Here is a 14,688-nt window from a genome sequence, read left to right on the forward strand (position 1 = left end):
GTATATTGTTTACATCAATGTAAAACTAAGTCCCTTTCACTTCAGCTCCTGCATTATTATTGCCACTGAGAGATGAGATCTGGGATGGCCTAATACTAGTGAGGATGGATGCATGGATGACCACCTGAAGTTTCTTATTCACTTTGAGTTGATCTTGACTGTGTCAGCTTGTGTTTGTAACTTGTAAGTTTGAAAATAAAGTAGGAGGACATGTAAAATCCTAACCCAGGCAGTTAAGACTAAGTCTAAGGCGCACGGCCAATATTGGAGACTGTCTCCAATGTGGGAGATTATCTCCAATATCAGACTAGACTTTTGTAAAGAATTTGGGTATCCAATTTCAATATCAGAGACAGTCTCTAGTTTTGGAGACCAATTTCCTTTGTTTACATTTGCGGCAAAACCTTGGCGGCAAATAAAAATGTGATAAGCAGATTCCTCATGAAAAATTACCCCTTTTCACCGTCTACTTTAAAAATTCACCGTCTACTTTTGTTTTGATAAGGATTTTTGTTGTCGATCACACACAAAACAAATGGGCTTCTGACCTCAGTGAGACAAAATTTTGGGTGGAAAAATCATGCTTTTGTTGGTGTTTCTTTTGACCTTTTGCAAAGCAAATCTCCCATATGGGAGATTGTCTCCCATATTGGCCGTGCGCCTCTACTGCCAGGGATCGAACCATGAATGAAGCGGGCCGGAGCCCGGGGGCCTGTTAGTGTTGCATGAAAGGGTCTCTACGTAAGAACGAGATATTGCTCAACTGTTTCACAAAGCCGATTTGGGCGATACGAAGAATGGTCCTTGGAAAGACACCTCCAGACATGTCCTACGTAGGCATGATCTTCTTTGCACACTGCCCACCACCATCAACATTGAGAGAAAATGCATCTATGGCAAGCCACACTGACATATCACCTTTAAACATACTTTTTTAGGGGGTTGATAATGCATTTTATCTGGGCTGGGATGGCGCCAAGTTATTTTTTATATGGGGGCTCGTTGTTGTCATCAATTACTGGTAGACAAGACGACCAAAAACGTATGTCATTTTAACTTCTCGGGGGGTAGGCCCAAATATTTGTTAAAATATGTTTTCTTTTATTCTCCCTACTCCTATCCCCACCCCTTTTCCATTAAAAAAATAACCTATCTCTCTAACCCCTAATGCTTTCTCATTATAGATAATTAAACAACATGAAAACAAATTTCTTTAAAAGAAATCATGGAAGGAAAAAAACATGTTTATGTAGGACTGTTATTTGACAAATGATTTCCTTTAACAGTTTAGTTATTTACAGTTCAAGCTTTGGTATTTAGTTCAGCTTTGTTTAAATTCTCCATGCTTCTGTTGTCATCCATTTAGTAACATTTGACTTTCAACCTGCTTCTCCTGTCATTCCTTTCCTATTCAGATGTGTTCATTCATTACATTCTCACATCTGATTCTTTTGTTCAACATTCTTATTATGTAATCATCACAACATCTTATTCATCTCCATCCTCTATCTCTTATTGGTTATTTTTATGAATTGGACTTTTCCACTTTCAGTTGGCTTCTCCATTCTCTTTATTCTCATTGGTTGATTTTGTGTAATTTGAATATATGCTAATTTTGTATGAGTTTTACTGAGGCAAGGAAGCCCAGCAAATATAGCAGTGTACAACCAGACTCCTTCGGTTTAAGTTCTCTTCATTTTGCGTCTCAGTTTTACTTATCCTCCTTCAGTTTCATGATTTAGAACTTCATTTATTTTCAACTCCAAACATATAATTTTCTTCAACCCTACAACTGGTGGCAGCGGTGGATGACAACTAAATGGATGACAACAGAAGCATGGAGAATTTAAACAAAGCTGAACTAAATACCAAAGCTTGAACTGTAAATAACTAAACTGTTAAAGGAAATCAATTGTCAAATAACAGTCCTACATTTATAACGTTCAGCAAAAAAAAAAATTACTAAACTAAGATGTTAAACATGCTAAATCATTTATTTTAATTTCATTATTATTATTTTTTGATGAGATTAATTTTAATCAGCAATGAAAATTAATTCTTGGATTTCGGATAACTTGAGATGTGAAACAAAACAAAAGTCTGCAGTAACAAAATAGCTAATTAAATTTAAGATACAGATTAGGCCTATAGCTTAGTAATCCATCACAAACATTACAAATGAAGATAAGTTCATCAAAGAAAATATTATGGAAAGTCCATACGAAGAGGTGCATTTTAAATCGTAGGGTAGGCACCTTTCGGCTCTTATGTCATGTTAAAAGAATCACAGTGGTCTCTACTCCTTAACTTTGAAATGTTAATCATATATATTTTGTATATTCTTAAACCTTATATTCTTATATAAACTTCAATAAAATTAAGTGATCAACATTAAATATGACCAATTTTTAGCATTATATCTGTTAATAGTATTTTTTCCATTGCGAATTGCACAACTTTTTCCATGTTTTATTTATTATTGCAAAGCACTACTTTATTCACTTGGACATGTTTGCAGCAATGTTCATATTTTCCTTGTCTTCGGTTACTCATCATGAAACTGAGGTATGTTTATACTCCAAGCGCTCACATTTTTATTTCTTGCGATATATCTGACAAATGAAATAAAAAGATTAGATTTTTCACACGCAGCCTCTCATATTTTCCTTTTTAGTCTCATACAATTAGACACTGTTGATTTTGTTTACTCCATTCAAACCCTATTTTTACCTCAACAACTAACATATTAACGCATAATTTGCAAAATTATCATTATATATAAGTATTCTCTTAAAATACAGAATATTGAACTAATAAAATGTAGAAATTACTTAGTTAAATCAATTTTTATATCGGACAAGGGTCTCTTCGTTGAAATATCGATGAAGGGTGTCTCTAAAAGGACACCGTGTTCTAAATGAGGGAAATAATGAAAATTTGATTTTATTCAGATATGTATTTTGAATCTTTAAAGTTTTTTCTCTTTTTACCTCATAAAGTAAGTTCCATACATCAATTCTACAATCGTTAATAAATAAAACCTAATTTGATCTCCTTTTATTGAAATAAATGATTCTATGAAAAGTCGTCATTCCGAAATAAAAGGTTTAGGTGACGATGATTTTCTGATACTATCAATATCAAACAATGTCGCGGACCTGGAAGACAAAATTGCCTTTGTGAAACGGAATGCGCTGATTTGTCGGCAATCTTCCTATCTCGGAAGAATGGTCTTAGGACGTTCCTACGTATCGCTCATCTTGTCATGCAACAGGCCCCAGGAGTCCTCATTCGTGTAATATTACTACCAGTTAGGCAGCGGGCACTGCTAGTACCAATGAGGTCCAAACATTACTTGGCAGGTAATAAGTGCATAATTTATTTTTACCCCTTTTATTTAAAGTGCTGTTGCTACCCCATTTTGGAGAGTACTGTAAACACTCCACACTCTCAAATCTCGCCGAATCAATCTTCTCTGTGTGCTCCAATGTAGCTCTCACTGAACTCACGTATACATCAATCACACACAATTGATTCACGCTAAAATAAGAATCCTTCTGTGATTGGTTTTCATTCACATTAACACAATTTATTGAGTAAGTATTTAACAATCCAATCATGAACAATAATAACTGATTATATAGGTCAATATACCGATTAATCTGGATTACAGTTCTTGTGTTTTCTCCTGATCTTCTATTTACATTCTGTTCGTTTTCTCTTTGTCTTCATCTCTTTTCTTCTGCGCCTTCTACATTAGAACCTTCAGGCGCTACAGTACCCATGTCTGCCTAGTATTACGAGTCCTGGCCCGCTCCCTGGGTTAGTCAAACCCATAACTTTGTTAGGCCTGTTTCCACAACAGTGTAATACAATTGACATGCTCAAGTCAAAGTAAAGTCAGATGAGTCAAAACTTTTAGTTGAATAATATAAAAAGTAAATTCTCTCCAAGCACTTACAGAAAAACATAATAAGGTTAATTGAAAACGATGTAGGCGAGTTAGTGATTGGTAGTGGGACAAGTTTTGAGTTAATCATAATTTGGTAATGTGCTAGGTTATTGATTATTTCGAAGAGCATAGAGAGTGGCATGTGATCTTTCTTCTGTGCTGGAGAGTCTGCCAGTCGAAGGTCTTGATCATCTCACTAACACTTGAAGTTTTTGTGGTACCTGTTCATAACAAAACGTGCAGCACGTCTCTGTACAGACTCCAGCTTATCGATATGTTTCTTTGTAGAAGTATCCCAGACTGAGGAGGCTTACTCAAGCACAGGTCTCACAAAAAGGCTTTATTAGCTCTCTCCTTGATCTTTGTAGAGCTTATTTTTAGATTTCTTCAAAGGAAGCCAAGGGTGTTGCTGGCTTTACTGCAGATCCCACTGATATGACTGTCCCAGTCCATGTTTTGTTGGATAGTGACACCAAAGTACTTTGCAGCAGTGACCAGTCACCTTTTTCCAGCATGTGACCATGCAGGTGGTAAGATGGGTCAAGATCGAGACTATTCGAGATGCGCTATGCCTATAGCCTGTGACCAGTGCAGCTTTCTTGGAGGGAAGTTCACCCTGACAAAAAGTTTGAATTATGTTGTCATAGGGTCTAAAACTCTAAAGGCAGTGTACAAATAATACAGCCAGCCCATGCGCACCACACTTGGGTGTCTTTACTACAAAATTGCAAAATAGCCCATTTATAGCCACACACATTGCTTGGTATAAATGAACAGTTCAACATTTGCAATTATGAGATGAGCATGTTTGCTTGCCTTTTATGGCCTTTGATAGTCAAAAGATAACTGCATGCTGATTAAAATTGCACTCATCCAGGCTGGATTATTCGTCCTCGGGGCTTATCCACATTCAGCTTAGAGTCGGGAAGTTTTTTTTTTTGTTGATAGAAGCAGAAAAATTAGAAATTTTGATTGGTGAAGATTCGATGAAAACAAGTTGCTGCAGCAATGATATTTTTGCCATTCATATTCCTTTTTCTTAATGTCTTTGTAAATGAAATTATATTATTATTACTTCCTCTTTGCATTATTCCTCTCATTTTCTTGCACATTGAAAATTTAGTGTAAATACATTCTAAATTTGATGTATAATTCTTTATTATGATAAGTTATGCTCTTTATCATAGTCCTGGTATTTTTTAAAAAGATGAGGCCAGCATACCATCTCATAGACCAAGATAAGGCTAAGGAAGGCCTACAGTGGTGTGGCTATTCTATTTTTCTTTCTCCTGATCATTTTAACTTTTATCTGACAATGTTGTATCCCTTTATCAGTGTTATTTATAGATCTACTTTGTATCCTCAGTGTCAAGCCTTGGATTGTGCAAGATGGCATCATCGCATACAGACATGGCCAGTGAGAATTCAAATATCTTTCGTTTGATATCATGGAACATTGACGGACTGGATGAGAGGAACATCGAGGAGAGGACAATGGCAGCTTGTGATACCATAATGAAGTAAGGACTTTGTATCAAATGACTATACCAGGGGGTAATGGATGCACTTGACTACAAGTAGGCTTTGATCTGGGGCTCATGTTGCAGAAATGATTGTACATCAATAGGCATGAACTCCTGTTTTTTTACACAGAATTCCTATTCATAAATTTTCTATTGGTCAAATTTAAAGCAATATTATTGTTTTCCAGAAATAGCTATAGGTCTCTTCTTGGAGTTTATGTAAGTAAGTGTAACCAACATAGTTCAGCAGAACAACCTATGGTACAGAGACTGAAGCTTTTCGTTTATATTATTATTAGCTGTAATTGCATGGTGAAAAGAGTTTTTTTTCGTTTATAAAAGCAAACATACTTTATTTTCACATTTGCTCATAAATTATAGTCGTAGTCTCAGAGATGCTAGCTGGCAGAGAGTGCCTGAGGCTGAGACTGTGGAGATTGCCTTGCTGGGACAGTGAATTAGAAATGGTGATTGTGTTCATTATTCTATCTTCAGGTTAGCTCCAGATGTAGTCTTCCTCCAAGAGGTGGTTCCCTCGACCAACATAATCCTCAAGGCAAGACTGTCTTCCAAGTATTCCATCTATGAAGGCAACCAAGTTAGTTACTTCACCTGTACGCTAGTGAAGAATTCAACGGAGTGCCGCATCACCAAGAGCTTGGTCCAACCTTTCGTGAACTCCCAGATGGGTAGAAACCTACTGATGGTCAATGTAAGTCTGACTAGTATGTAACATAGAGATTCTTTAATGAAAAGTAATGATAAATGGACGCAAAGCTCTGATGGCAGTTTACCAAGGATGCACTGCTTGTGGTAAGAATGGCATGCCCGATGATTGCTTGTGAAGATGAAAATTTGGTGCATGAGTATAGTGCCTCATTCTAGAATATTGTAGAATATTATATTTTTCTCATCATAATTTACTGTAGCGGTCACTAAAGGATTGAGACCCTCATCTAATTTGATAGGTCAAATGTCAGAACATTGTTGTGGTCATTGCCACAGTGCCTGCTGTCTAGTGAGCAAGCTATGAAGCTTATTATTATAAGACATCAGTCAGCTTGTCTGTCTATTTATGGAGTATAATTTATATTTTACTGCGGAAGCCAGAACATGAACTGTTCAAAGTGGTGTCCAGGGTCTTTCAGCTTTTGATTGCTTCATGACTGAATGAATAGATAAGTGACTGATTTACTGGTTGAATAATTTGTTAATTCTACAATCTTGGCACCTGCAATCAATTCATCAAAAAGAGGACACAAGTTAAAAACTTTCCACTAAACAATTGAATCTAGATATAAGAGCTTAGGAGAATATCGGACTAGAACTGGCTGCCAACTTGAATAGTGGAAGCCAAGGTTTAAGGATCTGTTGGACAAGTTGGTGGGGGAAAGATTTGAAACCTCTGTTCCTCAATGCATGTGAAGCTCTAAACTGCATGGATAAATAGTCAATAGCTGGAATATGGGGCAGAAAATCTACAGTCTGAGAAATGTGGTGAGTGATAGATTGATTTATTGATTGTGCATTGTTATGATCATTCACTTCTTCATTTCCTTTCAGGCTTGTTACAAGAATATGTACATATCTCTCCTTAACACACACCTTGAGAGTACTGCCCCAGCACAGGCTGAGCGTCAGGCACAGTTCCAGCAGGCTTTAGGAGAGGTGCAGATCCAGGACCCTGACAGAGTAGTAATCTTTGGAGGGGATACTAATCTCAGAGATAAAGAGGTTTGAAATTTTGTGTTTCTTTTTATTTTGTTTGGTCTATTTTCCATGATAATGAGACGCAAGTTTGCTCCTGCAACAATTGTTCTTGCAACAATCGCTCCTCTGCTTGTCCCTCTTAAAACATAATGTCAATGTAATGATTGCGATAGAGTTTTTGGTTCAGAATGAGGATTAAGGTCAAAGTAAGTTTTGAAGATCAGCAAGTGAAACCTTACCAAAAGCAGGTAAAATTTGTTGGTTGTGGAAAATGAATGTTTTGTCATGTCATCATACCAATCAGAGGAACCTTATGGAGAGCTATATACCCATTTTAGCTATAACCCACTTGGTCTACCTGCTGATTAGATGAACTGTTTATCAACCAAATTGTTATTTGACAAAGTGCAAATTAGACTATATGGCCTGTATTCTCAACTCTGGTTTGAATTAAATCCTGGTTTAAAGTTTTGGTTTAACTATGGATAGCCAATGGGGCACAAATCCCTAACAGTACCCATCCAGTTTATTAACTCACATGACACTCAAATTGTCCGGGAATGATAACTGAAGTATTTTGAAATATATTTCTTCATTATGAAAGCAAAAGGAAACAAAATAGTAAATATAAGAAAAATACAATATAAAAAGAATTTTTGAGTCGTCTAGGTTAAACCTGACTTCAGAATACGAGCCTATATCTCAGATATCACAGCCCAAGTGAGTATTAAACCATACAACAGTTAGACTAAGTGGCAATTAGACCAAATGGGTTAAGTTGTGATATGAAACACTCCTGAGCAAGTGGACATGTCATCAAATCTAATAACAGACATTCTGAAACTTGTTTTTTCGCTGTGAAATCATACAAATTGTTTAAACTTGGGAGGGACAGAACACCTTCCAAGATTTTTAAGCACACTAAAAATATGTGTATTTTGTACACACCTAAAGAGTACATAATTTGCTAACATTCTGTGTAGCTTATGCTTGAAAAATGGGAGGGGGTATAACCTCTTATGAATTCGTATTTTCATCTTCCATTTCGCTTCAAAACGGATATTTAAAGACTTACCTGGACGTGGAGGTAGAATTTGGCAAAAGCTAATACTTTCATTGATACGATCAAACTTTTTGGTAGAGACTTGTTATATCTATTCTTTCTTTGTTATAGATTACCAGCATGGGTGGAGTGCCTAAAGGAATCATAGACTTATGGGAAGCCTGCGGAGCTGATCCTAAGACAAAGTTCACCTGGGACACCACCACCAATGATAATCTGGATTGGGAATCGGGACGTTACAAACCCAAAATCCGCTTTGATCGCCTCTACATACGACCCGCAGCAGGGCACTGTACAAACTTGAGCATAAGTTCTTTCACACTGATTGGCAAAGACAGATTGCCGGGCTGTGGACGGTTCCCTAGTGACCACTACGGGATTGTGTGTGACTTTGATATTTTGCCTGGAGAAATGTGACTGGGGTGATATTCAAACCTGGAAGTTTCAGTGCTCCATCACTTGCTCAATGTGACCTTGACAGACTGCTTAGATCGCCTTCACTTATCGGTCAAGCATTACCTCCGTGTAAGATTATATTTTCAAGTATTCAGATGATTGGCTTCATTTTTTCCTGGGTCATAGGAAAGCCTGAACTAAACTTTAAGGTCAAAACCCTCATCAAGTGATGGACTAAGCTCTATCAGAGACCAGCAAGGCAGACAAACCAATTTCATGTGGTGCATTGTGGGGAAATATTCTAGGTGTGCATTAAATATATTTGAGACCAAATTTCATGAGTATAGGAAAGCATTCCTGAAGTCCTTGGTAAACAAACGCTGTAAGTCGTCAAAAATACAGTTGAGCGTAAAAATAATAATGTTCTTCAAAATTCATGTTGAATGCAATTAGATTGTGCGCACAGGTGTTGAGTGGCTGTTTAGCTGCCATTTCCCTTGCCTTTGCAGCAGTGTGTCCCGAAACTGTATCTCAAATTTCCCGAAATTCATAGACATTTCCTCGAATTTTCAAATTTTATTTTTCATTAAAAATCGGACATTAACAAAGTGAGTCTAAAGTTGGTCCAAGTGACCAAAATCAAGAAATTTAACCTTTTTTTCTTGAATGCACTTTTGAAAAATAGCAACAAAATTACAAAATGCTATGCAGAGCGCAAGCAGAAAATTTTGAGCTACATATGAAACAAACAATTCTTTAAATATAACATGAATGTAGAAAGTTCCTATGTTTAATTGTCATTTTCTGATTTCCCAGAATTTCCTGGAATTTTTAATTTCCTGAAAATGATCCGGATTTCGCGGAATTCAGGAAGTTTCCTTCAAAGTGGAAACACTGCTTTGCAGCACATTTCCAATGCCACATGACATATCCTATTGACTTCATAGAATCCTTTCATAGCTGTTGTTGAGCTTTTTCATGCTGTCTTTGAATGAGACGAAGTGGTTAAGGGCTCCATTCCATGAAAAATTGCAATTCCAGCAAGTCTTGCTGGCATTTCAGCTACCATGACATTAGTGAAAATTCTGTTTTTTTTTTTATTGGCCCTTCCAATGAAAGGTGGTATTCCAGCAAGAGTTGATATTATAACAATTTTTTGATGACCAGGGGCCCGTTGCAGAAAGAGTTGCGTTTAAACGCAAGCCAAAAAATCAATCGCAAGTCCCAAATACGCGCTGTTGATTGGTTGAAAATCAAGTTGCGCATAATTTTTAGAGTTGCGATTGATTGCAACTCTTTCTGCAACGGGACCCTGGAAATCAGGTGCCAGGTCCCTGTTTCATAAAACTTGTTATAATAACAAATTTGCAATAACAGATTAAAGCTACTGAAATCATTCAATTTGATTGGCTTATAGTAAACTTGTTATAAAAGTTAAATGTGTATTTATTATAATAACAATTATTTATAAAACAGGACCCAGCAATTCTGTTATTATTATGTAAACTGATTCAAGCAAAAGGCCAGCAATTGCTACTTTTTTATACTTTCAGCCCATGGTGCTGTATGCTGTATAAATAATTCACTTTCATTAATCCACATGGTTTTTTCTGGGTTTTTTTCCAACATTCACTGGAGTTGTCTGCTACATGTGTAATGTAGAATAAGGAGTATATTCGTGTTAACTTCTCTTACCAATTTAATTTGTTTACTGATACTAAATCAGTAGACACATAATTACTCAGTTTTTATATTAAACTATATTAGAAAAAGCACTTGTCACTGTCAGTCATTGATGTTTTACTTATATTTAAGAATACAAGGCTACACAATATTGTTGTTACTTTTGGAACTTTTGGACATCCCCGAGTATTGTAACTTTGCCATTATCGTATCTACCATGGAAACCTTGATTGTGATATGCTGATGAGCCGTTACCATGGCAGTTGTCATGAAAAATTTACAATAGATTTAACACTTAACCACTAATACCATATTCTCAAACTTGGAAATTGGAGAAGTTGCAAAATGCAACTCTGCGCATATTGTAACTTTGTCCACATCACCCCTATACTAAAGTCTTCACTGGTGTCCACTCAAGGAACACACAGAGTTCTTTTGATCTTTCATATTGTCAATGGAACTTCCCCCTGTTACAATAAGTCTTTGATACATAATTTCCATCCCCAAAGACCCCCAAGATCTTTAACATCTTCTAATCTTTTACAGGTTCCAGTTTCTAATGAATTATGGGTAAACAGGCCTTTCCTCGTGAGGGGCCGACCCTTTGGAATTCCCCTCCCACAGTTTGAAAAAACAAATGTATTAAATGTAAGATTGATTTTTTTTCCTTCTCTAATGCTCTGAAGTGCCTGGCACATCTAATCATTAAGAAGTGCACTAGACAAGTATTATGTTTATTATTTTATGAAACAGGGGCCCTGAACCAAGAAACATTCAGCGCTCAAGATTATTTTGATTTTGCAAAAGCCTCTTGCACATTCCAGGGCTGTAGGGGCCCTGTTGCATATAACTATTCAAAGATGGCAACTAAGCTTATTAATGGTATTAGCCATGGAGACATATAAATTGATTGGATGTGTCCCATTGGCGGGGTATCATTGACAGTATGCAGAAGACTGTAGAAGTCGACCTCCACGAGTCAAATAATCGCCTAACTTTAAGCATTTCAGACCTGGGGCCCATTGCAGAAAGAGTTGCAATCAATCACAACTCTAAAAATCATGCGCAACTTGATTTTCAACCAATCAACAGCGCGCATTTGAGACTTGCGATTGATTTTTTGGCAACTCTTTCTGCAACGGGCCCCAGCATATTAAAAACATCATGCAGCTTATAACAAATTTCTCTGGTCCCCAGGGATTCAACTTGAGCAGTCACCTGTACATGTAGATATGAATAATTATTATTCATTAATATCATTTGTTTGGCGTCACCTGCATCTGCCTTGGAGGCGAAAAGCGAACTGAATCACTATGACTGGTCACCGCAGGTCTCTCCTCCCGATATAACAGATTGGGGGGAGTGCAGGTGGACCACTACACCGGGATTTTCCCCTGCTCTTATACGAATAGTGCAGTGGGTTCTTAATTGCTAGTTTTGTCAGATCTGTAGGACTTCAGATATTTTTTCAACTTCCTTAAACTTGAAAAAGAAATGTTTTGCATGATCATTGAAGTGTTTCATCAATATTTGACAACTCTCCTTGGTTTTGACTGACCGAGAATGTAGGCGTCCAACTATTACTAGTAACTTTGACAACTGTCAGATTATTACAAATTGTCAGAGCTGACAACTTTCATCAAACACTCCCCCACTTTCCTGGAAAAAAGTGCTTTTGAAGCGATTATTTGAGGCATGGAAGGTCAACTTATGCAGAGTAATGACGCAGTCACATTTCCCCCACGGCAGCCGTACGGCAAGTCAAAAACTGCTACAAAAAGGTGGTTGGAATAAAAATGAATATAACGGCCGTTTTCGACTCACTGTACTGTGCCTTAGGGGAAATGTAACTGCAGCATAATGAGATATATTACATGTACATTGTATATCAATGAAGGAAGCATCAGACAGGTTTATTAAAACAAGTCAATTTATTGGCAAGGCTTAATACCCAGAGAATGTGATGGAGAGTACAATGGAATTAATTAATATTACTTTAGACACACTATATTCTATTATATCTCAAAGAATCTGCCCAACAATGCCAAAAGCAAGCAAGTGACATTTTCTGCCAAAAGAGGAAAACATTTTCCCCCATGTACACTGTCTTTTCCCTTATTCGGATTCTCTTTCACTCAGAAAGAGTGAAGGGGGCTCGAATGAAGTTAAGTCAAATGGACACTAATAAAGCAGGTTGAGAGCCATTGGTTTAACATGAATGGTCATTCATAAATTTGTGCCCCAAAGAGCATGCTATGTAATTTATGATCACTTAACTAAATTTGTTTCATATGTCACTTATTTCCTCTTGTCATTTTCAGGCAGTATTCATTATTTGCCATTTTGTTAAAGGGGAATCCAGCCTTGGCCATAAAATGTTGTGTTGGGAAGGAGAAAAATAAATTAAACAGAATGGTGAAAGTTTGAAAGAAATTTGACAAGCAATAAGAAAGTTATAGCTGCTTTAAAATTGAGATCACTAATACTATGTAGATTTCAAATTGGCAACTGGGTAAGTAAATTATGACAAGGGGCAAGGACAACTTTCCCATAGGCCATGTACTTTATTATCAGGGATTTGTGGTTTTCTCCTAAGTACCCATTCCCCTGGGGCAGTAATCTAAATATAACCCATGTAGTATATTGTTTTATGTCCTCATGAAAGAAAAATATAATTTGAAATAAAACTTTTTGGGAAAATGACATTTTAGCCATAATATGTATTGGAGTACATGGAAGAGTAGTCCTTGCCTTACATCACTATGACATCCCATATGCGGCCAATTTGAAATCTCCATGGGTATAGTGATTACCAATATTTACAACTTTTAAAAATTCATATCTCTCTTTTTGTTTGTCCAATATTGTTCAAACTTTCACCTATCAACTTGTCTGATTTTTCTTTTCCTTATAAAAACAAGTTTTTATTTGGGTTGGATTCCCCTTTAAATAACTATGCCCTGTCTGATTAGGACCCTGTCACACTAAAAGGATACATTCAACATAATTGTTAAAAACTCAAAATGCAAGGTTTCTGCAACAGGGCCCTAAAGAAACATGACACACAAATTCAAACTTGAATTTGAACTAGCATTATCAAAAAGATGAATATCAATATAAATTAATAGTTTTCATCCAAGGCACTTGAAGACTGCAGGAAATAAAGAGAGTTCATTGATAACTCCATAATATACCGATATAATGAACACTTGCAATAAATCTTCCAGAATCAAAGGCACATGGGTGACTTGTTGGATGTACACGCAGAATGAGAAACAGAATTCGATCATGGAAACTTGAAATACCATTTCAAAAATTGATTCAAGCAATTTTCAAAAATAAGGGTCTATCCTTAAAGCTTATTCTTAAAATGTACTAAAATTCAATCATACCTATCCACTGTAACAATTAATGAAAATATGTAATCATTGTGCACAGATAGTTTCTCTTGACCTTCACTGAAATAGCACCTATTTGTCACACTGCTATCGGGATGAAAAACAATTGGTCAATTACAAGAACAGATCATAACATAAAGATATGCACTGCAAATCGAGAGGGTGTTATAATTTTTAATCTATAACTTGTATGTTCCTACAATTTTCAGGTTAAAAACATCAGATTTTATAAAATGTATGAAAATAATTCTTGTGGCCATATTACACACCTGTTAAAATCTACCCCCCCCCCCTCCAAGACCACAGACATTTGGTATTGACTTCATGCATTAGGTGGAATGTATTCTATTTATTTATTTCTATTTCAACAGGGTAGCCTCTTCAGTTGACAAACTGCTATCAATGATGAATCTGCACAATAAAAATAATACATTATGTATATACATGTAAAAAAAATTGTATTTACAATGCAAATGTTAAGCTTCTCATGTTAAGGAGACAAACATTAACAAGGGCATAGGCGTGAGTGCCTATCATACATGTAACTATTACAGATCAATGCAAATGTTCATTCCTTCTTAGATTGTTTTAATTGGAGAAAACCTATGAATATTCATGAGACTCTGGCCAAAAATAGGCCAATAATCTACATCAACTTTTAGAGATATTTGACTGGTGGGGAAAAAAAAGTATTGATCCCACATATGGGATGTCTCGTAAATCACACGTGTAAATGTAAATGAATAGACAATCACACAAACGAATTACAGTATGATGATTTCACCAGTGATGAGCGCCACTCCGCCTATGTCCTTGCCATCTGTCCATCTCTGTAATACATGTACCATCAGTAACAGGCAAGCCCAACGCTTTTTATGGATAGGCTATTTAAATACACATAAAATTATTTCAGTTGCTGAAATTTGAAAATATATTGTTTCTTGAATATCAACTATCGTTTTA

The 14,688-nt window shown here is 36.3% G+C and overlaps 1 protein-coding gene across 1 annotated transcript; it reads left to right on the forward strand.

The window, feature by feature from the left end:
- Window positions 1-17: 17 nt before the first annotated feature.
- On the forward strand, window positions 18-8,939 carry LOC121420641 (tyrosyl-DNA phosphodiesterase 2-like). Its single transcript, XM_041615308.1, has 5 exons — window positions 18-183; window positions 5,319-5,472; window positions 5,971-6,187; window positions 7,039-7,209; window positions 8,360-8,939. The coding sequence occupies exons 2-5, from the start codon at window positions 5,342-5,344 to the stop codon at window positions 8,663-8,665; spliced, it is 825 nt and encodes a 274-aa protein (XP_041471242.1). The 5' UTR covers window positions 18-183; window positions 5,319-5,341; the 3' UTR covers window positions 8,666-8,939.
- Window positions 8,940-14,688: the final 5,749 nt, after the last annotated feature.

This window comes from Lytechinus variegatus, chromosome 1 (assembly GCF_018143015.1).
Source record: "Lytechinus variegatus isolate NC3 chromosome 1, Lvar_3.0, whole genome shotgun sequence".
Lineage (NCBI taxonomy): Eukaryota > Metazoa > Echinodermata > Echinoidea > Temnopleuroida > Toxopneustidae > Lytechinus > Lytechinus variegatus.